General features: G+C 32.1%; 4 protein-coding genes across 5 annotated transcripts; 2 read left to right on the top strand and 2 right to left on the bottom strand.

Moving 5' to 3' along the window:
- On the top strand, positions 1 to 964 carry LOC130623401 (uncharacterized). The gene is made up of 2 exons (XM_057438879.1): positions 1 to 81; positions 130 to 964. The coding sequence occupies exons 1-2, from the start codon at positions 61 to 63 to the stop codon at positions 517 to 519; spliced, it is 411 nt and encodes a 136-aa protein (XP_057294862.1). The 5' UTR covers positions 1 to 60; the 3' UTR covers positions 520 to 964.
- Positions 965 to 1,709: 745 nt separating this feature from the next.
- Positions 1,710 to 8,719, bottom strand: LOC130623400 (aflatoxin B1 aldehyde reductase member 3-like). 2 transcript variants are annotated; one of them, XM_057438877.1, is made up of 11 exons: positions 8,610 to 8,719; positions 8,380 to 8,481; positions 7,950 to 8,011; positions 7,459 to 7,522; positions 7,313 to 7,346; positions 6,644 to 6,790; positions 6,067 to 6,116; positions 5,852 to 5,931; positions 5,441 to 5,507; positions 4,471 to 4,586; positions 1,710 to 2,496 (listed from the first exon to the last, which is right to left on the bottom strand). In XM_057438877.1, exons 2-11 carry the CDS (start codon positions 8,440 to 8,442, stop codon positions 2,202 to 2,204), a joined length of 978 nt encoding a protein of 325 aa, XP_057294860.1. In that variant the 5' UTR covers positions 8,443 to 8,481; positions 8,610 to 8,719; the 3' UTR covers positions 1,710 to 2,201. The 2 variants fall into 2 exon arrangements, with proteins under 2 accessions (XP_057294860.1, XP_057294861.1); XM_057438878.1 differs by having other exon boundaries at positions 8,380 to 8,471; positions 8,610 to 8,688.
- Positions 8,720 to 8,772: 53 nt separating this feature from the next.
- Positions 8,773 to 26,256, bottom strand: LOC130623399 (aflatoxin B1 aldehyde reductase member 2-like). Its single transcript, XM_057438876.1, has 11 exons — positions 25,752 to 26,256; positions 19,960 to 20,039; positions 19,032 to 19,093; positions 17,772 to 17,835; positions 17,197 to 17,230; positions 16,715 to 16,861; positions 16,251 to 16,300; positions 16,067 to 16,146; positions 14,903 to 14,969; positions 11,615 to 11,730; positions 8,773 to 10,885 (listed from the first exon to the last, which is right to left on the bottom strand). Exons 2-11 carry the CDS (start codon positions 20,020 to 20,022, stop codon positions 10,591 to 10,593), a joined length of 978 nt encoding a protein of 325 aa, XP_057294859.1. The 5' UTR covers positions 20,023 to 20,039; positions 25,752 to 26,256; the 3' UTR covers positions 8,773 to 10,590.
- On the top strand, positions 22,695 to 23,315 carry LOC130623072 (uncharacterized). Its single transcript, XM_057438574.1, has one exon. The coding sequence runs from the start codon at positions 22,695 to 22,697 to the stop codon at positions 23,313 to 23,315; it is 621 nt and encodes a 206-aa protein (XP_057294557.1).
- Positions 26,257 to 26,890: the final 634 nt, after the last annotated feature.

The raw sequence follows: 26,890 nt of genomic DNA, 5'->3' as shown, positions 1-26,890 counted from the left end.
ATAGTGATGGAGGTGGTGTTAAGTTAGTGCTAGAGGTAGTACTGGACGTAACTGCATGTAATGCTAGAAGTGGTGTTAAAGGTAGTGCTAGAAGTGGTGTTAAAGGTAGTGCTAGAAGTGGTGTTAAAGGTAGTGCTAGAGGTAGTACTAGAGGTAGTGCTGGAGGCACTGCTGGATATAGTGTTAAAGGTGGTGCTAGAAGTAAGGCTTGAGGTAGTGCTAGAAGTGGTGTTAAAGGTAGTGCTAGAGGTAGTACTAGGGGTAGTGCTGGAGGTACTGCTGGATATAGTGTTAAAGGTGGTGCTAGAAGTAAGGCTTGAGGTAGTGCTGGAGATAGTGCTAGCGGTAGTGCGTTTAGTAAAAACTAGTCTGGGTTGTCGAAAAAAAAAAATAAAAAAAATAATCGAGACTTGCTTATTTTCGTCACCGAGAATGTTTTATAACCAAATTGGGTGTTTAATAGAGGGTGGGCATTTATTGGAGGATTTACGCGGGGCTATAAATCCGGAACTACGGTAGACGTCCGTTATTTCGAATGCCGCTTAATTCGAACTTTCCGTTATTTCGAACAAATTGCTAAGTCCCTTGAGTTTGGTTTAATAAAATCTTATATTTTGAGCTGCTTAATTCGAACTCCGATAATTCGAACATTTCGATAATTCGAACAATTTTTTAGTCCCAAGGCTACATTATGCTCGTTAATTCGACCTTTTGTGTATTGATAAATAAAATCTTATGGGGAAATAAAAAAAAACGTTTTCTTTTTTTCCATTTTTATTGCATCAATGGTGGCATCTTTCTTTCAATTATCGATAAAATTGACATTTCCAATAAAATGAAGTTTACAAGGAATTTGGAGACTTGCCCATCTCGAAGCAAACAACGTTAAAAGATTTTTATAAAAACTTGTAGTAGAGTTGTAATAAAGTTATATTAGCATAACACCTTTAAACGTTTATTAAAATTCTTGTTTCGAATTAACGGACGTGTACTGTACTTATGCTTAGCTATTAAAACTTTGCTTACTTGTAGAAACTCTTAATATATACAAATTCCATGTAAATATGGTCCGTATTTCATCTCTAGAACCCATAGACCACCGTTAATAACCACCCGGGAACGAACATCTCTTTAATAATAGCCGTAGCCGAAAGGCGCGTCCTGGTACGCAAACACGAAATGCAATATATAAAGGTAGGGCGACCGCGTGGATTCTTCCACGGGTTAACGATTAGTCTCTATAATAATAGCCGTATCCTGTCTGTCTGTCTCTGCGCGGACCCCCGCTGAGTTAGAAAATGATGTTACGGAAACACGAATATCAAATGCGATATATTTTTATCCACTTTGTTGCGACGGGTAAATATAAAGGACGGGCGAACCCGTGGATTTTTCCACGTGCAACGACTAGTCTATATTATAATACCCGTGTCTGTCTGTCTGTCACGCAAAATAGTAGCTTAGCTGCGCAAGTAGCGAAACGCACGCAATGCGGTTTAAACAGGACGGGCGAACCCGTGGATTTGTCCACGGGCTAAGGACTAATACATCTAATAGCCTTCGAAACACGAAATGCAATATATAAAGGACCCGTGGATTTTTCCATGAGCTACCGACTGGTATAATAAATAATTATATAACTAATAGAACATCTCACACATGCATGTCAGCACATTTCAAAATTGACCAAAAAATTAACAACGTCCCAAAAATGCAATATTTTTTTTTCATTACTGCTCCTCAAAATATTAAAGAAAAGGTAAAAAACTTTAGCACTTAATTACATGCCAATAAAAGTTATGCAAGTCGAAGAAGCCGCGGGCACTTATGCCCCCGGGTGCTAATAGGGTCAAAGCAAGCTTAACTTATGCTTATTGAAGAAATAAATTAAAAACTTAAGTTGCCTTTAAAGTTTTAGCTTTAGTAGAACAGCGCTAAACATAAAGTTGTTATTACACAAAGACGAGTTCAGACAATACAGTACAGTGCCCGATTGCGTATTCTTAAAAAAAACATATAGTGTTTTTCGTCTATTTGAAAGTATAATTTCCCGACCTATCAAAGGGTTTAACTTAGACGACAAATTTAATTCCAACAAAATTCTGAGTCATATGTACTGTTTCTCTTTTTGGCCTCAGCGTTGCAAAAATAATTTAGCCAATATATTCAACACAACCAGTTCGCATATTCTCGCACCAAGCTCATCGATTATACTTCGGACACTTAGATTTAATTCCATCCCAAGCATGATCAAAAGCGTCAACAACATTTTGATGCAACGCATCACCATTACAAGCATCAATGTTCATTTGAAAATGTTCAGGTTTGGAACATCCAAGTATAATCCCATCATTGTCGTTCAATTTAGAATGATGATGTAACCAACGCATGGATGCTTCAAGCAAAGATACATCATTGCCGTATGTCTCCTTGAGAACTTTTTTTACATGAGTGACACCAGCTTTGTAACTTTCCCTCCAATATCGATCCATGTAACTAAAAATAAAATTTGTTAGAATATCAATTTGTCAGAATATCATCTGCTCAAATGAAAAAAAAAATTACTTTATGCAGGAAAGTAGTTATTTTTGTTCTGCAGTTAGATGGGAAAAAACTCTCTTAACCAGCTTACAAAGTTATCGGTAACAGTTTCTTTATATAAAAACATATAGAAACAGAGCAACAGCGCTTGCCTTAGCCCAAACCTTGAAACAGTTAAAACAAGATAGCTGTACAGCTATGAAGCTGTGGAACCAATGTTAAAACTGAGCTGGGTTTTTTTTGTTACTCTAGGATACACAAAGCCTATTTCTAATCATCGACGTATCGCAAGCCAATAAAAAACTTAAGCCTCGCTTGCCTAGCATTTGCAACAGGTGATGCTAGACTAATTACTAAATATCGTTTTTTTAAACCTTCTCACAAACGCAAGACTGAAATATAATGAAATAAAGTTACATCATTTTTTGAGTAAATAAGGTTTCTAATAAAAGTTGTACCAGTAAAAGCATGTTTTAAAAAAAACAAAATCCCTGCATAGGAGTTAGTTTATGTCAATAAAGTATATGCAGCACCAAGAAAACATTAAGCATGGAAGATAAGAAATTCATTAAAGCAACAAAAGGTTAGCATTGCAATTTAGGTTGACCACATAGTCCAGTTAAACCATTTCGCACAACCAGTGTGGGGTGCTTCCAGTAAAACAGTTACGGAGGTGTGCTATAGCAAAAACTGTCAGACGACATATTTTATTTCACTTAATCTGTTTCCCTATAAAGGTTGCAAAACTAATGTTAAACAATGACTGGTCAAGCAGTCAATACAATAAACCACATTGACCTTTCAAAAAAAAACACCCATGTAACTTCATATCAAATAAAATAATAAACAGGCTACAATCTGTCGTATATCATGCCAATTAATTACCTCTCACAGACAAGATTGAATATATACACTGTACACACTGTTTTTTGTATAAGAAACCAGTTTTGGCTACTGAGGCTCAAGTTTCTTATTTTTTTTTAGGCAAAAAAGATCTCCACCGTATTATAGCCGTATAAGCATCGACTAACTATCCTGTTACAAGCTAATTATCAGTTCTCCCCGACTGTTAATTTTCTTCTTCTATATAGTCTGCATTATATTATCCCGTCAAAACGTAAACATTGAAACTCTGTTGAAACTTTATACCACTGGGATAAAATATTTTATTCTGTTGCTGTGAAGCTAATACTATAAACTATGATGCATGGAAAGATACTTTGTTAAGCAGAGTATTTCAGCTAAAATTTGCAGGGTATTATTGCAAGATTTATAGCTGACCTGAGCTGAAGCTAGCCACAAAACCTGAAGCTAGCCACAAAAGTAAGAAGGCATTCCTTACTTTTGTGGCTAGCTTCAGGTTGGTAAAAGATAACACAAGAAGTAACAACGATGGATAGCACAAAGTGCACTTATACCAAACTAAATGAAAAACTTTGGAGAAAAGCACAAAATAGCTAGCTATCTGTATTGCTATCTACTGACACTGACCACGTTAGCTGGCCTGCTATATATATACGCCAGTTATAGCCAAGATAATAAAATGATTTTACTAAGATTTACATGGATGTGATGGACGTCAATTTTACTAACCGCGTCCGAGATACGCATATCTTCACTTAAATCTCAGAAGATCAGGATTTTGTTCGAGCTTTCAGCCGAAACTAGCTGTGTGTTCCACAGCTAATAACGTTTTGAGTCCTAATATTCTTGAATTAAGAAATTAAAAAACTTAAAAAAACTTATGCTATCAAGTTTAAGAATGCCTCCTGCCCCTGCGTCACTTCCCATTTGCCCCCACGCCACTTCCCATTTGTCCCTAAACTTCCTCCACACCTGGTGTAAAAAGAAATACGTGAAAATATAAACGATCTGCAAAATGGATAAAATGTACCAGCTTTACAAACCTATTTATTTTTATATTTTTACCTTTTTGTTCTTGCATTTGCCCATCCTTTGGTATTTGATGCAAAAAATCTTCCCTTCGGTTGATATTCTTCACTGGCGCTGAAATCATACTTTCCAGTCAGTAGACCACCTGCTAGCTGAAATATTTTTCATGAATTTTTCAGAACAGACTTTACGTTATTACAGTAAATTAACAAATCAATAAATCAATTGCGTTATTTCATGCAATTTAAAATTTTTTTTTAGAAAACAGCGTAAATTTTATGCTCCATATATTTATATTTTTGATCAACCGCGTTAATTTTCTGCGCGTTAATTTTCTGCGCGTTAATTCTCTGCGCGTTGATGTTTTGAGTTGTTAATAAAGTGATTCGCTAATTTTTGTAAAAGAAGGTAGAAAGTTTCCTCCTTTTGATTTAAATATGTTAGATAACTCAAAATGGAGAAAATGACACCAACTTCTGAGTTCAAAAAATATTTTAGTTATTTAAACGTCAGTCTTCTGTTATCGTAAATGCTTTAATAAAAGCTCTGTGCGCTTATTTAATTTTCGATATTTTTAGGAACGTTCATTAGAAACGGGCGTTAAATGGAAACTAGACTTTTTATCAAAAATAAACAATTCGAAGATATTTTCACATACCTATAAATTTCTATATAAAATTCAACACAAATAAATTGCTTGAATGATAAAAGTAAGTGTTTATTAGAGAGGGGACGTTTATTACAGACGGGACGTTTATCAGAGAAGGGGATGTTTATCAAATACGGAGGCGTTTATCAGAGATGGGGAAATTTATCAGAGACGGGGACAATTATTAGAGACTGGGACGTTTATCAGAGACGGGGACGTTTTTGAGAATTACTGTCTGGACAGAAGCCAACAAAGTTTTTAGGATAAAATTCTAACTTTACTCTCAGGATTGACCATACACATGGTTTATTTAAACCTTCAAATAACATTGGGAACGTATAGTATGAAAACACGTACTGGATTATAACAGTAAAACCTGATTCCATATCTACGTAACGATGGAATTAACTCCACTTCGATATCTCTAAAAAAAATTCCAAATGTTAAAACTGTGGACTTTTCTAAAAATTATTCATTAAAATTCGTAAAAATGCATTTAACGAGAATTAAGTTTTGCAAATTAGCTATGTTATTTGACGAAGATTTTCTTTCGCGATAAACTATTTTAAGGTTTTTTGAGGACAATCATTTCCGCGTACTTAATTTGTCAGGGCTATTTATCGAGATCAGGTATAAAAAACTTAAAAAAATCCTTTTGCTTTCCAAAAAACTTGCGAAGTCATTTTAAGTAATTTCGCGAATATTTATTTTCGCTAATTGACCTTTTCGAGTACAAATAAAACTCAAGTAATGTAGAATTATACTCGCCTTGTCAACGCATTGTACATTCCTTGATAGACAGTTGGAACGACGTATTCATTTTGTTTACAAATGTGGTAGATATCAATCTAAATAAACATTTATTACTGTGTTTCACATGTGTCAACATTCAAATACATCTTGCAAAATAACACACTTGGTATGAAATCATTGTGAGCATTATCAATATCTCGCAAAGTCAAAGATGTAGTACGCGAACTTACCACTTCCCAAGATGCAAAGTTAGATAATCCAAACTCTTTAAATTTTCCTTCTAAATCACACAGAAATATAAATCTTTTTTCTTTTTAGACAATATTTGGCTGGGTTTATAACAACAAGAATTTTGAAATACCTAGAAAAAAGCGTATAATGTCCTTTCAAAGACGCAACTTTTTGTTGTTTCTGACAATGTCTATATATCTAGAATTAGTCAGTTGTGCTACTTTTTTTTTTCAACAAAAAATCGTTTAGCTAGGCAATTCAAATTCAATCAATAAAAAAATAGGAAAACGTTTAGCTAGATAATGTTGTATTTAAATTTAACCATTCAAAAACATAGGTTTAGCTAGACAATGTTGCATTCAAATCCAATTAATCAAAAACAAGAAAAATCTTTAGCTAGACAATGCTGCATTCTAATTCAACCAATCAAAAACAAGAAAACGTTTAGTTAGACAATTTTGCATTTAAACCCAACCAATCAAAAAATTGCATGCTGGATACTTAAACAAAACAATACTTCATTATTTCAAAGATTGACATAGTTACCAAGTTGGAGAACAATTGATTTCAATTTACCTTTATATAATTTCTGAACGCCTTTTAAGGTTTCTTCAATGGGTATTGTATGATCAGGAAGATGAAGATAAAATATGTCCACTGATGACACTTGCAGCGCGGCTAGTGATTGGTTAAGCTGATCAATGACTTGCTCAGCCGAGAAACCTGCAAACAAATTGAATGAAATGAGGTCACTAGATACTCAACTAACGTGAAAAAGTGTTAACAAAAGCGCTGGTATGGATTAGACTCCTAAAAAGAAGAGTGTGCGGAAAAGACAGAAAAATCATCTATCCAACTCCATAAACTTCAATCTCAGAATTGCATTTTTGTACGGTGAAGAAATCGAGTCAATTTAAAGTCCACAAGCATCACTTCAAATTGCTATTGAACTTAGAAAAGACATTTCTGCACTAAAAACAGTTGCATATATTATTAAGAAAAATGAAAAAAGTGTTGTTTCAAGAATGTATTAGTGATGGAAAAAGATCGTAGGATATCGAATGAAACAAGACTACTCTCTTTTATCATCAATTACAATCGCGCTAAATCTTGTACTTTCCATAGACAATTAAAAAAAGAAGATATAAAATAAGGTATAAAAAGGGTACAAAACCCGCAAAATGTAGTTCCATAAATATTTTTCTTGCTTCATTGCTCAAAAAACTTGCATACGTGCCTATTTACCTTTTTTCGGGTTTGCTTTGCAAGCTATCTTGATCTAAAACCAATAACAACGATACTACTAACAACACGGCAGATATTTATTTAAAGAGTATAGCAAAAAAATTGAAAAATTAATTTTCTACATATAGTATTTCAATAGCACACACCTTTTGGGGATCTCTACATAGATGTAATTTACCCATGATCCTCTCTGACTTGCCTTCATGATATCTAAAATTAAGAAAGTTAAGTAAGAAAAACAGGTTAGATAAAATCAAAGTTTACAGATCAACGAAACTAAGCACAGGGCGAGCTTGGGGGAAAAACTTCTATTCCACAAGGCTAACTACTTAATTTTTTCTTGACATAAAAGAATTCTGCAAAAATAATTTTGTGCCCGTGAAAATTTATTAAACACCCTTCGAAAAGAACGAAAAAAACCCGCATAATAGCTTCATGTTTCCCCAAAAATCACCTTAGGGGTTTGACGATGAAAAAAAGAGAAAAAAGCTAATCCTAAGCTAATTAAATTCCTTTCCTTTAAAACATGGGGTAAATATTATGAAAAGTACCGGCCATAGTCAACATTCACGTCATAAAACAAAAATTTAAAAACCAGTTATTTTTACGACATTACTTTCCAACAATTCAAACGTACACAATGGCAGTGTCCACCTCTGCATATCCATGTTTAACCCACTCTTTTAACAACTGGTGTGCCTAAAAAGAAGGGAAAATGATACAAGCATAATATTCCACTAGTGTTTGTGTCAACAAAACATAGGGGCCGTAAATATGTTTGTTTTTAATAAAATATGTATAATATGTTTGTATGTTTTAAAATATGTTTTTAATACTGCGAATGATCAAATACATGATGCCATGCATAATTAGCAAAACTTTTAGTCAAAAATATTGGAAATAGAAAAATATTTTTCCAAAAAATAAAAAAGAATTCCTGAACAACTTTCCATTTTTTTAATATTTAATCAACTTCTTTTTTTACAGTTGGCAATTAAGTTTTATTCATTTATTTTTGTCCAAAATTCTGTAAAAATTTTTGAGGTTAAGGTGTATCTCTGACTTACTTGAGCCTCATTAATTGGACCACCAAAAGTCATAGAACCAAGTATTCGACGAATGTGAGCCATATTGAGAAATTTGCACGAACGCCAGTTATCTAGTTGTATCTGAAGTTAATATTTTAAAATAAAAAATATACGAAAAATGAGAAAAATCCCTATACGTAGATAGATTTGTGCGGAAAGGACATTTTCAAGAAAAAAATATTTTTCAACAAATAGTGAAAATTACTTACTTAGTCCTATGTTTTAACTTCCCCTTGATAAGATTAACAAAATTTCACGAGGTGTTTTTACATTTACCAGTGTTGGCTTCACAGAAAAAATAATTCGATGATTGCTTTAATAGAAAATTTTACCAAAACTTTCAAGAAAACTTCCAGAAAGATCGACTTATAATTAAGTAAAAAATATTTCACAGTTCTTTCAGACGTACATAATACGAACTACAATTAAGAGAATCGTCAGATATATTACAAAAATTTTCGTTTTAGTAATATATTTTCATTTCATTTTATTAAAGATAATTAACTCCTATATATGCGGAGGTGTGACACTCGAGGGCTAAAATATGCTGATATCAGCAGCAAAAAACTGAAAATCATAAGGCAGAACCACATATTTTCAAAATTACCCAGGGTTCCTCGACGTTGTCCGTCATATTGGCCAGCGCTGAAACTTGTGAAGGAGACGCAGTTGGTACTAAGAAAGTCTTAAGTAAATTTTTTTTTTATTAGATATAGAAGAATTTGAGGTACCCCACAATGAGAAGGAAAGAACAGAAACGTCTTTCTGATGTCTGATGATGAAAGATGGTCGCATCTGGATAATATTTATTTTGTGATTTTAAGCTACCTAGCTAGTACCATGCTAGCACTCCAGGGGCACATTTCTTGTTAAACAATGACGTGATAAAGTACAAGAGCTAAATATATTATTTTTATGTAGCTAGCTATACAAAAGATTTTTCAAGGCATTCTGTCGCTTTAAATAAAGATAGCTAGCTAGCTATTTGGACCTCTCATAACAGTGAACAGTCAAGACTTGAGTATATAGCTAGTTACCTAACTAGCTATATACAAGGCATTGCATGTTGGTTAAATATGATGTCGCAACAAATAATGTTCAGGTTTCTTTTATCGAACGGGAACCTATTTTCCATAAATAAATTTTAACCTAACGGTTTCTTTTATGAAATAACAAAATTTGGGAGAGTAGTGATAGCCAGAAGTAATATTCGCTTGGAGCGGGAAGACCTAAAGTCTCTGTCCAGGTTAACACCCAGTAAGGGGTAAACTGTGTCACACGGAGGACACTTCGTGTAATGTGTTACAAATCCAGTGGAGCGCTTATTGCATTAAAGATACAGTATATTTTTCATAAACCAACATTCACAGGACTTACAATGAAGCCTATTGATACGTCTGCAAAGCAAATACAGTTGTTTAGCATTTTTCATTTCACATAATAAGTTCCTGTGGGTATTCAAAAATTAATTGTGAGTGGCACTAGGCTGAGCAATTAGTGCAAGTAAACGTATTGCAGATCCAGGTGAAAAAAATAATAAGTTTTTAACCACTTTGTATTTATACGGCATGAAATTTAGATTATGCATTTGGCATTGTGCTTTAGAAGCACATTCCCACCATCCCCGAGCTGGATAAGATATTTGGTCCTAAATTTCCCGTAACCTACACCGAGATTTTGGTGTGATATATATCAGAATTAATTGTCTTTAATGTTAAATTTTGAAGCGATGAGGTTTGCCTTTACGTGACTTCAGTGAAGCACTTTATACAACTGACTTATCACGTGACATCGGTGGAGCACTTTATATAACCGACTAATCACGTAACTTCAGTGAAACACTTTATACAACTGACTTGTCACGTGACTTCAGTGAAGGACGTTATACATCCGACTTATCACGTGACTTCAGTGAAGCATTTTATACATCCGACTTATCACGTCACTTCAGTTAAGGACTTTATACAACTGACTTCTCACGTGACTTCAATGAAGGACTTTATACAACTCACTTATAAGCATGCTGCAAATGTTTAGTGTGAAAAAACAAGAGAAAAAAAATTATACTAAACTATAAAATAGAATTGTGAGGAAGAAAATCCTGACAAGTTAAGAATATTATCCAAAGTATATCTACTCGAACTACTGAAAGAATCCTTATCTCGTAGTTTTTAAGGTTTCGCACGAAGCTCATCGATTATACTTCGGACACTTAGATTTAATTCCATCCCAAGCATGATCAAAAGCGTCAACAACATTTTGATGCAACGCATCACCATTACAAGCATCAATGTTCATTTGAAAATGTTCAGGTTTGGAACATCCAAGTATAATCCCATCATTGTCGCTCAATTTAGAATGATGATGTAACCAACGCATGGATGCTTCAAGCAAAGTTACATCACTGCCGTATGTGTCTGCTATTACTTTCTGGACACTCTTAACACCTTCGATATATGAGGAATGCCAAAATCGGTCTTGATACCTAGACAGAAAACGTATGGATTTTAATTGTGTACTCTTTAAAACATTCGGACTAAATTCTTTTTACAAGTTCACCCAAATATTGAACTCAAGTTCTGTTCTCTCTACTAGTGACTACCATGCAACGCAACAAACCCAGCCATACCACCCGTTTGCTACGTTACTACATGTATGTACCGTAACGATTTTAAACAATAAATTTCTAATTTAACATCAGGTGATTATGTTGAACATGAATTTTTACGTGTAATTAACTGTGCATGGCACGAAGACGCATATTCACGATTTCTTTTGCCTTATTTTATATAAATTTATACTTTTTTATCATCTTCTTATATCAGTCGCAGACAGCGAACAGACAAGTCAAATTCAAGTTGTCAAGTTTCAAATCAAGTCTATTGCACTTCAAATTCTTAATTCAATTTCTCAACTCGCGCATACTCGTGGCAAGCTGGTAATTATTTATACTTCATGTCCAACTGTTGCAAACATAAAGTAAATTGGCGCACTTTCTCCTCCCTTAACTGGTTAGGGTCTGGGTCTGCTATGCTCTTACATATTATTATTCCTTTAGGTATTATTCCTTCCCCTTTCCCTCTCTCTATGTGAAAAAGAAAGTATTATACATCGCGTGGCTAATGTGATGCAATAGATACATGTGGTACTCCCAGTACAAAATATTGATACTTCAACACATACGACGTAGTACCCTCGATACTAAAATACATACGTTTTAGTCCACTTGTCTGTATATTTGTCAATTCCTGAAGGAAAAAATCGTCCTTTTGGTTGATCTTCGTCTTTCATATTGAAATCGTATTTACCAGCTAATAAGCCACCTGCCAACTATAAGTAACAAGAACTCACTACCTTACTATCTTGATTATAAGTAACAAGAATTCACTATCTTACTATCTTGATTATATGTAACAAGAATTCACTATCTTACTATCTTGATTATATGTACCAAGAATTCACTATCTTACTATCTTGATTATAAGCAACAAGAATTCACTATCTTACTATCTTGATTATAAGTAACAAGAATTCACTATCTTACTATCTTGATTATAAGTAACAAGAATTCACTATCTTACTATCTTGATTATAAGTAACAAGAATTCACTATCTTACTATCTTGATTATAAGTAACAAGAATTCACTATCTTACTATCTTGATTATAAGTAACAAGAATTCACTATCTTACTATCTTGATTATAAGTAACAAGAATTCACTACCTTACTATCTTGATTATATGTAACGAGAATTCACTATCTTACTATCTTGAATATAAGTAACAAGAATTCACTATCTTACTATCTTGATTATATGTAACGAGAATTCACTATCTTACTATCTTGATTATATGTAACGAGAATTCACTATCTTACTATCTTGATTATATGTAAACGAGAATTCACTATCTTACTATCTTGAATATAAGTAACAAGAATTCACTATCTTACTATCTTGATTATAAGTAACAAGAATTCACTATCTTACTATCTTGATTATAAGTAACAAGAATTCACTATCTTACTATCTTGATTATAAGTAACGAGAATTCACTATCTTACTATCTTGATTATAAGTAACAAGAACTCACTATCTTACTATCTTGATTATATGTAAACGAGAATTCACTATCTTACTATCTTGAATATAAGTAAAAAGAATTCATTATCTTACTATCTTGACTATAAGTAACAAGAACTCACTACCTTACTATCTTGATTATAAGTAACAAGAATTCACTATCTTACTATCTTGATTATAAGTAACAAGAACTCACTACCTTACTATCTTGATTATAAGCAACAAGAATTCACTATCTTACTATCTTGATTATATGTAACGAGAATTCACTATCTTACTATCTTGAATATAAGTAACAAGAATTCACTATCTTACTATCTTGATTATATGTAACGAGAATTCACTATCTTACTATCTTGATTATATGTAACGAGAATTCACTATCTTACTATCTTGATTATATGTAAACGAGAATTCACTATCTTACTATCTTGAATATAAGTAACAAGAATTCACTATCTTACTATCTTGATTATAAGTAACAAGAATTCACTATCTTACTATCTTGATTATAAGTAACAAGAATTCACTATCTTACTATCTTGATTATAAGTAACGAGAATTCACTATCTTACTATCTTGATTATATGTAAACGAGAATTCACTATCTTACTATCTTGAATATAAGTAACAAGAATTCATTATCTTACTATCTTGACTATAAGTAACAAGAACTCACTACCTTACTATCTTGATTATAAGTAACAAGAATTCACTATCTTACTATCTTGATTATAAGTAACAAGAACTCACTACCTTACTATCTTGATTATAAGCAACAAGAATTCACTATCTTACTATCTTGATTATATGTAACGAGAATTCACTATCTTACTATCTTGAATATAAGTAACAAGAATTCACTATCTTACTATCTTGATTATATGTAACGAGAATTCACTATCTTACTATCTTGATTATATGTAACGAGAATTCACTATCTTACTATCTTGACTATAAGTAACAAGAACTCACTACCTTACTACCTTGATTATAAGTAACAAGAATTCGCTATCTTACTATCTTGATTATAAGTAACAAGAATTCACTATCTTACTATCTTGATTATAAGTAACAAGAATTCACTACCTTACTATCTTGAATATAAGTAACGAGAATTCACTATCTTACTAACTTGATTATAAGTAACAAGAATTCACTACCTTACTATCTTGAATATAAGTAACAAGAATTCACTATCTTACTATCTTGATTACATGTAACGAGAATTCACTATCTTACTATCTTGATTATATGTAACGAGAATTCACTATCTTACTATCTTGATTATATGTAAACGAGAATTCACTATCTTACTATCTTGAATATAAGTAACAAGAATTCACTATCTTACTATCTTGACTATAAGTAACAAGAACTCACTACCTTACTATCTTGATTATAAGTAACAAGAATTCACTATCTTACTATCTTGATTATAAGTAACAAGAATTCACTATCTTACTATCTTGATTATAAGTAACAAGAATTCACTACCTTACTATCTTGATTATATGTAACGAGAATTCACTATCTTACTATCTTGAATATAAGTAACAAGAATTCACTATCTTACTATCTTGATTATATGTAACGAGAATTCACTATCTTACTATCTTGATTATATGTAACGAGAATTCACTATCTTACTATCTTGAATATAAGTAACAAGAATTCACTATCTTACTATCTTGAATATAAGTAACAAGAATTCACTATCTTACTATCTTGACTATAAGTAACAAGAACTCACTACCTTACTATCTTGATTATAAGTAACAAGAATTCACTATCTTACTATCTTGATTATAAGTAACAAGAACTCACTACCTTACTATCTTGATTATAAGCAACAAGAATTCACTATCTTACTATCTTGATTATATGTAACGAGAATTCACTATCTTACTATCTTGAATATAAGTAACAAGAATTCACTATCTTACTATCTTGATTATATGTAACGAGAATTCACTATCTTACTATCTTGATTATATGTAACGAGAATTCACTATCTTACTATCTTGACTATAAGTAACAAGAACTCACTACCTTACTACCTTGATTATAAGTAACAAGAATTCACTATCTTACTATCTTGATTATAAGTAACAAGAATTCACTATCTTACTATCTTGATTATAAGTAACAAGAATTCACTACCTTACTATCTTGAATATAAGTAACGAGAATTCACTATCTTACTAACTTGATTATAAGTAACAAGAATTCACTACCTTACTAACTTGATTATAAGTAACAAGAATTCACTACCTTACTATCTTGATTATAAGCAACAAGAATTCACTATCTTACCACCTTGAGTAGGTGATATAGCTCAAAGTAATTTTCTGTGAATTTTTTTCAATTAAAAGCAAAATAAGTAAAAACAAACAAACAAAAAATTCTACACTTCTTACTGGGTTGTACACATAAAAGCGAATGCCATATCTACGCAAAGCAGGGATCAGTTCCAACTCGATATCTCTAAAAAATACACAAGGTTACATACGCGTCTGTTTTTGCACTTCTTCCTAAACATTGTTTAGATAAGTAGGGACAAAAAAATTCACGTTTTTGTCAGATGAACATTACAACTGCCAGTATCAAACTCTTTGGTCTTTTTTGCAATGTTCATGTTGTGTAGCGTTTTGGTATTTTTTTTAATTTAGTGATAATCATGACATTGTTAATTCAATTTCACAAGCATACACTAAACCCTTTAAATGTCTTTTTGTTGTGTAAAAAGTAAAAGTTGGCTGGTGTATGAAAAAATCAATGAAGATATACAAAAAACGTTATATCTTAGGTATTTCTGTAGGTATTTTGTGTGAAGATACAGGATTAAGTCAATACTAGCAAAAAATTATAATCATTCAGTAGAATTGAAGAGAATTCCAAGAAACTTAAAATTAACAAAAAATTCTTTTGTTGTTTATCAGCAGCCTCCACTATAAATTTTTTTTAATATGCAGCATTGAAATTTGTTTCTTTTATCAATGATTTTAAAAGTAAAAGTTGCTTATAAAAGAAGAATTTTTTCAAACTTTAGTGTGACAATTTTTAATAAAAATAACCTTTTTATGTTTACAATACAAAGCTAAGCACAAAAACGTAATAAAATTTACCATCCTGTCACTAACAGCTGATTTGTTGGCTGCTTTTGAAAAAAAATGTATTTAATTATATTGAATTGCTTGTACCTAAAACTCCTTAAAAATCCTAAAACGACATCATTTTAAATTGTACTAAAACAAATCTAGTGATTACAAAATTAAGTTTTTCTAGTACAACAGGCCAACCGTCATTTACAGCTTGGTATAACGAATATAAAACTTCAAAGAAACTTAATTTCTACACCAGTTTTATTTTCTATTCTCTGTTTATTGTTCTTAAAATAATTCCACATGTGTACATTCTTCTTTAAAATTGAATGATTTAGTTTAACTTCAACCCAATGTAAGGTTGTTTTTATGGGTAATTAAAAAAGGAAAAGCAGGAACAGGATGGCACACGATGGAACAAAGGAAAGCACCTCATATGAACTTTCGTATATCTTTATGTGTAATAAATAATTCCGTTACCTGGTCAACGCATTGTACATTCCTTGATAGACAGTTGGAACGACAAATCCATTTTGTTTACAAATGTGATAAATATCAATCTAAATAAACCAACGAAGTGCAATTAATTTTACGACACTCGATGTAATAAAAATTCACACATATAACCAAATCATTTTTTAAATATATTTCCAAAAAAACTTACAACTTCCCATGATGCATAGTTAGACAAGCCAAATTCCTTGAATTTTCCCTCTAAAAATTTTTGTTTATTAAAAAATTTAACAAAATTTCAACGCAGTGACAGAGACATATGATTGATGCTTAGTTGTGCAATATTATTTTTTTAAAAGTAAAATCTTCTTAAAGTATGCCACTTTGCACTTACACCTCTGACTGATAATGCAAAAACATTAAACCTCTCTCAGGATTTGGCGAACATATTAAATTTTTAACATTGTCCTTGAAAAGGTTTTTTATCAGCAAATCTAATGATCAGAACAAAAAACAATTAAGACAAAAAATATTTAACTTATAGCGAATCAAAAGACACGAAACCAGATTATCAACAAACAATGAGGGATTTCCCAAGGTTCTACTATAGACTTCCAAGGTTATTTTTTAATTTCTAGAAACAAACCTTAGATGCTCGACATCAAATTATCTTACCTTCATATAATTTCTGAACGCCTTTTAAAGTTTCTTCAACAGGTGTTTTATGATCAGGAAGATGAAGATAAAATATATCAACTGATGATGTCTGCAAAGAATTAAGCGACCTGTTTAACTGATCCACAACTTCTGCTGCTTTAAATCCTGTTAATGGTATGTATTACATTAGGTAAAGTTAATTTTCTATTGAAGACATCGTCCTAAAAAATTTTCTTAAGCCACATCTATAAAAGAGTTAAAGATTTATTTCTGCATTTTTAAGGTCCTTATTTTTTTATTTGGACTAGTGGTTAGATCAATTTTTTTGGTTTACTTAGATGTTAAGTGTTCATCTGGCTCAACCAAATTTCTATTAAATAAAACATGTTTGAGACACACAGGCAAACATGAACTCTTAAGCAAAAAATAAATAAATTTAGAGTTTTCCTGAAAAATAGAATTATCTGAATCTCCTGAAAAGAGGTATTATAACTTCTTACCTTCAGTTGGATTTGCTTTGCATGCAATTTTCACCTAATTTAAAAGGGAATAGTGAAATATTTCGACCAGAAAATCAACTGACCTTTGGCTAGTACACTTTTGTTAGAGGTCAAAATATGATATTCTTTGCTAGTATAAAAATAAGCAAGAGGAAATCATATTCTTGCTCTACTTATATCTATAACAATAGAGGTACTCTTTTTATGTGCAGGACAGAAGCCGAAATTATTTTTTGCTGCAGATACAAGAATAAGCAGTAAACGGAGCATGTAAGAATCTTCTGACTACACCGCTAATATATATGGTTTTATATCTTAGAAGCGTGAATTCAAACATTTATTCAAACATGATATTCCAGTATATTTTATAATTTTTTTAAAGAAAACAAACAGAACTTTCAAAGACAGTACAAATATAGGGTATAATGATATGACAAATCGAAGAAGAACTGCTTTAAATTTAACTGATTATCCTAATAAACCACGATGATACTAGACTAAAATGCATCAGTGGTGCAAAAATTGACTTTAATTATGCCTTGGAGAGAAAAAATTAAAGTATTTTTTTACCATACCTTTTCTGCATCTCTTGCCAATGGAAGAGTTCCTATAACTTTCTCAGTTTCACCAAGTTGGTAACTAAAAAATTATGTAACATTTAAAAACTAAAACGAAGTATTCTTGAATAAATATAAAATATAGGTGAAGTCCTTACAACAATCAGCCTAAATAGACTTGATAAAATTCAGATTAAAGTACTAGTCAAAAAAACATGTAGAATTAGCCTTTTCTGACAAAAATTAAATTTTAGTTTTAAATATTAGTGGTGAAGAACAATCCAGTCATCTTAGAAGTGGCAAATTGAGTTTTATATTTGATAAACATGTGACATGAAATTATGTAACATCAACGCCAACTTATGACAACATCAATATCATTCAGTAGAGGTTTAACATTGTTACAGATACAGGGGCAGACACAGAAGTTTAGACTAATGATCATCGCTATACACAAATAAATATATATTTTAAGTCAACTAACAAACATAAAAAACCTCAAATAAATACAAAGGTAAAATAACTACACGGAACTAAAAAAACTATACATGACAAAAATTTATGTACACAAACAATACATATACAAACACTAACATATACTTCTTGTAAGCAAAAAATATGGCAGGTGGAAATAAAGGATGTCCCTTAAAGAAACACACAGACTACACACTAAGCAAATATTTAAAAATGTGCAAAACAGTTTCAGACGAAGGTAAGGAAGAGAAAGCAAATTTTGAAAAAAGGGAATGTAACATAAAAAAAACTTTTAGAAAAAGGATAGATTTTAATCCTTGTTCCAATCTAGGTCTGTAAAAAGTTAAAAATTTTAATAGCTAATTTTAATTGGAGTAATTATCTCCTCAAAATGATTTTGATCATTGCATTGCCAAATTTTAGAGAATTTACCCACAGTAACCTTTTTCAAAAGAACATATGCACACGCCTAAAACATGTGAAAGATCTTTGGTGGATAATTGCAGCAAACTTTGAATTGTATTTCAAATCTATATTAAAATCTCTAATCAAGTTAACACACCCTGTTTTCCTAGACTAACACAGTCCATGAAATGGATTATTCCATAATGGGAGAACTCTGGAAACCAAGACAACTGCATTTTTAATGTTCTTTACCTGGCCTGCCAACACATCAAAGTAACATAGTCTATATGCTGTAGGATTTTGATAAGATAGTCTGATTAGTAATTTTCATGAAATTGCCACAACAAGGCTGTTTTAACAAATATTATGTCCAGGAGATTATGCTATACTGAGACTTACGCAATAGCAGTATCTATTTCACTGAACCCATGCTTCACCCATTGCTTGATCATATGATGCGCCTAAAGAAAGTCTTGACTAAATTTAAAAATTGAAACCAATACAGATCTACATAAAGGTGAAGTTATCTTTCTGAGAAATCTTCGAGCTTTCTGTTTAAAGGTGAGAAGTGGTATACACATGTATGTTGCAAAGCTTTAGGTAGTTTTTCACCATGTTTTTTTTAAGTTTTAAAAGTATCTTAAGATATTCTCGTTATAAAATTTTGAAAATTAATTATCAAAAGACATGCTTTATACTTTATTAGTTAAACAGACCATTTTAAATAACATGAAACACTTATTTCAGGTCTTAATAACTTAAAATCTGCATTTTTAGAGTAACAATTCAAAAAATTTATGTGTCGAATACAAAATCCAGCTGAAAAAAAGTGACTGACTTGCAAACTACTAATTTAAACACTGTAATTACATATATGTAATGTTTTACTCAGATGCAGGCGTTTATTGTCATATGTTATATTACTTATGTTACATGTTTTGTAACCTTGGATACACATTATTATTTATGCTGACAATGCAGCATATAAACTACATATAGTAGTATTTTCTTTAAAGGCTGGCAGTCGTATTTTATTCCTCAACACGTACTTCAACTTTCTATGCCTTAGTTAAATTTTTAACCTAATGATCTGTTATTATATGAACTTCTAATGAATCTTAAACATTGCTGTTAGTTTATTCTTTCCTCCAAAATGCCAAATTTTGTTAAGACACGATTAATAAGCTGTTTTAAAAATATCAAATATGTCATGTTTTTAAAAAAATGACATTTATTATCAGATAATAAATATTTGCTGTGCTGCTGAAAAGAAAAACGGTATAAAAAACAGGAGTACCCTGAACTGCAAATCATATTTATTTCATACCTCCATTTCATTCAAAGTTCCACCAAAAGGCATCGTACCAAGTATACGCCGAAGATTAGCCATGCTGTTTCTATCCTAAGCTAGAAAAAAAGAATTATATATACCATTTCTTCATTGTAACATTTGAAAAGATCTTTTTTACTAATGCACACGCATTGTGTTGTAAGGCATGTCTTCTTTGGATAAAACATGAATGTGAACAAGTCTAAAGTAAGATCTTATGAAACAATTCACTTTTGTGCAGTTGCATTCATAAATGAAATTCTTGGTACAGTTATTAGTGCAGTATATATTTCCTGGTATAAATTATATGATGGCTTTATACAAACATTATGGGTGACTCCTGTTTTTTATTTTTCAGGTACACCAATGTTCTCAAGAACTCCTTTTCTGTGATTGTGTTTATATGTAACCCTAATGTAGACATGTGTATATGGTACCCATACATATATTTTACATATTTGGGTTGTCGGAATTTTTTACACAAATGTTTTCGCAGGTGCGGTAGCTTCATTTCAGGTAAATTGTGCTTACATGATATATTCTTTTACCTGTCTGTTAGTAAGAAAAAGTTTTAGTATGAGTGTCAGTTCACCTGAAACTATACAAATATAGAAAAAGGCTTCATCATAAACAGGTATGATTTTAAAACTGGCATAAACTATCACTCCTAATTAGGCTATCAACACATATCTCACTGCCTGACGCTCTTCTATTGCATAGTGACAAAAAAAAAAAAATTCAACAAAAAACAAACTATTGAAACTACTTTTTCATGATATTTATGACTATTGTATTTAATTTTTGTTATAAAAATGCACCTGCTATGAATACTGCTTGTTTGTTTCATGACAAACATTAGAGCTTGAAAAGGGCTAAATATCCTGCAGGATAATTGCATATGATTAAGCAATGCCTAAATATCCTTTGCATAGAATGAATCAATGCAAAAGCTTTTTATTTATAATTTTTAGTCCTACAAAGCAAATTACACAAAGCAATAAATTTAGACCATAAATTGCTTTGATACATATAAATAGCCATTTGTTAGCAACTTTTCATCTAATTAAGCAATGCAAACCTTAAATTTTTCAATGATGGCAGAAAAAACATGACATAATTCACTAAATTGGGATTCCATTTGCAAAATTTAGATACATTACAAAATGGTTGTTTAGTAGCATTTTCTTTAGCAATTTTTTTTTAATTTTCGTCACAAATAGGATCTCATCCATTTCTCCTTGTGTGCGATTGTGAAAAAGAGTGTGTAGTTTCAGCGTTATCTTGGTATAAAGAATGATTATGTTTTTGTAGAGCATAAATAGACCTTTCTATTACCTAAACTAGACTGTAATTCTAATAATTAAGTTATTTCCATCTTATAGCAGTTTTTCCTAACAGATAATTATTATAGCAGTAGTAACTCACTGTCTATAGGAAATGGAGATTGTCTCAAAACCACAGGCAATGAAACACTTGCTTTTTTGCCTCTGGTTTGTGAGACAATCTAAGTTTTGAAGATCTCCAATTTTAGAGACAATTTCCTGAATGGATTTATTCTTGCGGTTGGAATACTCTCCTTTGTTGCTCTCTGATGGGGTACAAAATGGACTTTTCACGGTCAAACCTTCACAGTTAATTAAACAGAATTTACAACCAAAATGGGGTTAAAATGTCGCAAAATGGCAAAAATTAAGCACTATGTAAAACATATTAAAGATTTGACTAAAAAAAAAAGAATTCCTTGAAAAATACAGTATTGTAGTTATGAAGGTTTCACCACAAAAACATCATGATTACAGCATTTGTACACCATTTCATAATGGCTGCTTAACCTGAATACTGGCCCGTGGTTGGTTCAACCAGTGTTATGACGCAATCCGACCACAAGAATACACCAATCCGGCCTTTTTCAAGCCGTAGCGCAGTATAGGAACTGGACACTACTTTAGCATGGACAAAATGGTAATGTTAAGTTACAGTAATGGTGGATTAGTGAATGAAAGGCGTAAAAAAGATGAACAAAATAAATATAATCTTATGGGTCCTGTAAACTGCGCTGTTGTTGGTTGTACGAATAATACGAGACGTATTGACAAGTGGAAGAAGGAATCCTGTATGATTCACGAAGGAAAGCTGAATGCTGACTGTGGATGCCCTCAGCCATTTTGAATGTTTTGTTTTCCTGGGGAGGTAAGATACAAAGAGAAACAAAGTCAATGGATAAAGTTACTGAGACAAGAAAATGCTAATAAAACTGTTTGGAAACCTACAAGGAATGATAGAATTTGTAGTGAACATTTTGTGGATAAAATTGCTACAGCTGAAAATCCTAACCCTACGCTTAAATTAGGATATGAACTAATAAGTTCAACACCAAGAAGAACTCTTTCAAACAGCTGATTCCACCACCCAAAAAACAAAAAATATTAGTCTTATTAATAATAATCAATTAATATTAATCTTCACCGTTTTGCTCACCACCCTTGTCTCCTACTGGAACTTTAACAACACCAAGAAATGGATCAACCTGTTTAACATTTTCAGATCATTTGTACAGCCTTAAACCTGACGAGGAAAAATGTTTATCTTGTGTTGATAAGAATAATTTGATTCAATCAATGTCAAGAAAAATAGAGCATTTGACACTAAGTAACACAAAATTGAAAAAACAAGTACGTTTGGAACCTGAAAAAGTACCATTTTCGTTTCATCAAATAAAAAAAGACGCAAAAATGAATTTCTACACAGGAATTGTCAGCATCCAGGCATTCCATAAAATATTTGAAATTTTGTGGCCATATGTTTTACAAGCAACATATTGGAGAGGTGTTGCACATTTAAAGGTGGTTTCTACTAAAGTGCGTCGACATTTTAAACCAAACGTTTTGAGAAAGCTGTCACACAAAAATGAGTTTCTTCTTACCTTGATGCGATTATGTTTGGGAATATTAAATGAGGACTTAGCTGACCCTTTTGGAATTAGCCAAACCATTTGTTCAAACACATTTAAAACGTGGATTAGAGTAATGAGTATGACACTTGGAAATGCCCTAGTGAATTGGATACCAAAAGAAAGTGTTATGGATCATATGCCTGATATGTTTAAAAGACAGGGTTATGGAAAAGTGCGTTGTATATTCGATTGTGCCGAAGTTTTTATTGAATGTTCGAAATCTTTAGAAATGCAAGCTGTTACATGGTCAGAGTACAAACACTATAACACATTTAAATTTCTGATTGGTATTTCTCCAACAAGGTACATCACTTTCTTGTCCCATTGTTATGGAGGTAAACAAGGCAAGTTTATAGTTAATGACAGTTGTTTTTATGACAAACTGGATTATGGGGACTAAATTATGGCTGATCGAGGATTTCAAATAAAGGAGTAATTATTACTCCGTTATTGTACCTTAGTTGTTCTGCCTGGTGCCAGGATGAAAGCCCAAATGGCTACAGTTGAATGCAGCAAAACAAAAACTGTCGCTAATTTAAGAATTCATGCGGAAAAAGCTATAAGACGGATTAAAACTTATATAATCCTAACAAGTTGGTCATGTGCAGCATTATGTAATATGAAAACTTTGTTGACTCAGAAAAAAAAAAACGTAAAGAAAAAGATATATATATATATTTACTAATCACTAATCCTTGTATATATGTACAGATTATTTTTCACCTGTGTACTTATATGTTAGATAATACCTGTAAAATGTTTCAAGTTTTTCAAATAAAGTTTTTCAAAAGGTTTCATTGTAATCAATTTCGTCTATGAAATGTCCATGCGAAGTCCAAACTACAATGTAGAATTTTTTTAGTTTAGTGACAGCTAATTGTAACTGACACTGTGTGTAGTAAGGATGACTTTTCTTTAAGTGGTGATGTCCATCTTCTGTGTTAATAATATAAGGCAGTTTTATATTAGGATCAGTCGGTTTAGTATAATTGATTGAAATTGGGCACTTTACCTCCAGGCATGCATCCGAGCAGCATTCACACGTCACGATACCATCAGGACTCGCACCAATGTATGGCTTATCAGCATCTAAGAAAAGCCCACAATTTTTGACACATAAGTTTTTGTGTTCTTTAGACAAGACCTTTTTAAATGCCTCAATAGCCAGTGGTTCCATTTCTCGTCCATACTTTAATGCAGCAATATCTGGATGCACGAAAGCATTTCCTGATATTTTTTGAAATAGTGGCCATAGTTCAGGTTTATGCCCTTTTTCAATTTTGTTTATTTTTGTTTTTACCTCATGTGCTTTTGAGCCTGTGATGACGCCTTTTCTGAATGCATACCAGGCTTCGTTTTCACTTTGACCATGAGTTAAAATTTCATTTTTCTGTACTACGCTTGGTGTAATAATGTGAGCTAAATTTTCAAAAAAAATTTACAAGCTCCCTGACATATCTAAAACATGTACAGATGTCACATTTTCATGCAATGTATGCTTCACGTACGAAGTCAATTTTGGGTAGTGGTACCGTGGTGTATAAAATACTGTCTGGTATAACATCTTTTAATGCTGTCGCAACGGTTTTAAGTGCTAAGGGCTTTTCATCACAATTTTTAAGAGGGTTGTATAGTTTCTTTGGTGTTGGTACAAGTTTTCTTTTAGCTTGCTTTTTACCAAAGTCATCACGTCCTAATTTAATGTCTCTTAAATTTTTGGCACCACTTCAGCACGATTAGGTAACCATTCACATGGTAGTGCATGCAGGGTTTGTTAGACCACACGTCGTGGCAGCATCAACACGAAACAGTAAGGCTGTGATATGATTACAGGTTTCCGACATCCCTGCCATAAAGGAACAATGTGCTGTCTTTATCACACCATCCTTTTTATTTACACAAACCCAAAGTTTATGTGGAGGGTCACGAAGACGCTTTGATGCTCTGCAATCTGCTTTGAGTAGACAAAACTATGACTCCTCAGAAACAGGATGATACAATACATATCCAAGCCAACCATTCTTAAAATAGCTATATGCTTTGGTTGCTTTTTAGTCATTTAAATCCGTACTACCAAGTTCTCTTGCAAAGAACATTATGAAGTTAAAAATGTTTGCATATGTTATCATAGGCCAATTGGTTATTCCGTCTTCTTCTGTGATCCAACCATTCAATAATTTTGAATGATCTGGTATGACTTCATTTTCAACAAAACATTTGATTTGTATTCTTCCTGTAGCGTAACCTCTACTTCAGCAGCTGTAAGAATCGGTTTTACGTTGTTCTCACAAGCCACAAATACTCAAGCAACCAACTCTGACTTATTACCCGTTACTTTCAATCCACGTTGTCTTAGATAACTTTTTAGTTCTTCGTTTTTCATTTTTTGTATCATGTTGTAATCCATTTTTCGCCTATCTCTTCAGTTAACAGATTTGTTTACAATCGAGTTGTCCATGTTAAACTAGATACCAGTCTTTTCTTAACGCGGTATCCATAATGGCAGAATGCTAGACCGGATTGGTGTTATGGCTAGCTACAACGTCCAGAATGAAATATGTGCCATATTTCCTAAGCTAATATTCTAATTTGATGTGGTTAATTTGTGGGTTAAGCGAGCCATACAGGTTGAAAAGAGTACATTACATGTAGCTAGTGAACTTTAAAATAGTCATTTCTTCCCACATGGTCAGTTGCGTTGTAGTTAACCCAACGAAAATTTGAAGAACAGCGCTCGTAAAGTTTGCAGTACCACGCCAAGCGCATTCTACTTATATTATATATTCTTGGAAAAATAAATAAATTTAAATTAAAAATTATATATACATATGCATACCTAAAACGAGTTAATTTCTTCAAAACGTCTTCAAACGAGTAGTAGGCTCCCACAAAGCTAAGGTTTGTTTATGCACCTACATTGAATAACTTAGCACGTGGGTATTCCCGTTAATATTTCCAGGACTGAAAACCCGTGGCAAGTAAACCTAACTTCCGTCGGCGCTACAAAGTTTTTCGAAGTTGCCGTTTCGAAGTTGCAGTTATTTAAATAAATCATTTTTATAGATTAAAATTTTTTTATCAATAAAATTTTTTATATTTAGGGCTCTAACAAAAAGAGCGGCTGTCGTTACTTTAGCACAAAAGACACTTAAGAATTGCGCGAAAAAAAATGCTTTCGAATTTATAATACCAAAAACACGGATGATAGTGTGAAACTTTTTTCATGATCAGCTATTAAAGTGACATGAGAGCAGACAGTCTATGCAACAAATTATACATGCCAAAAATGTTGCTTTACTCAAATAGTAAAAAGAACTATTGAGAACTACTGTTGCCGTTTAGATATTTGGCATAGAACTTCAGATAGCATGGTCCTCAATTATTTCACCCGCAATTAAAGCTTAAAACTTATATAAAGCTAAATAAATAAAAAACGAAAAGGAGCTAAACTCTTTAACTTTTGTGAAATGTGTACCAAGAAGCGTGCAAACATCTTGCATCTGGGGATATACGAAGCTAACTAAATCTAATACACGAATATAGACAAAAAATTTATGATTTAGAAATAATAACCGAAGAACTTAACCTCATCCCTAGAACTTTCTGTCTCTCCTCGGCGCTGCACTTTTCGTCGTCCAATATCTAATAAAAGACAAAAAGTCCTGAGATCAAGTTTGCCAAAAAACTAGCTCATCTTTGTGTCACATATCTGATAAACATATGACTTGGGTGACAGAAAAATTAAATGACATGCAGTATGGCATATCATGCGTTTTCGCCAAATTAATTGGAGATTCCAAAAATTCTACAACTGAAAAAAAGTCAACAATATTCTAAAACTTAAATATTCAACTCTTTTGTGGTTGCAAAATAGGCAAATGTCTTATTGGAAAGCGATAACCCTAACAAAATAGAATTATGTCATAGATCATAAGTAGCGCATTCAACGGAATTCACAAGTGTATTGGGGAATGC

The sequence above is a fragment of the Hydractinia symbiolongicarpus genome, chromosome 13, assembly GCF_029227915.1.
Source record: "Hydractinia symbiolongicarpus strain clone_291-10 chromosome 13, HSymV2.1, whole genome shotgun sequence".
Taxonomy (NCBI): domain Eukaryota; kingdom Metazoa; phylum Cnidaria; class Hydrozoa; order Anthoathecata; family Hydractiniidae; genus Hydractinia; species Hydractinia symbiolongicarpus.
This window is presented reverse-complemented; position numbering and strand designations above follow the sequence as displayed.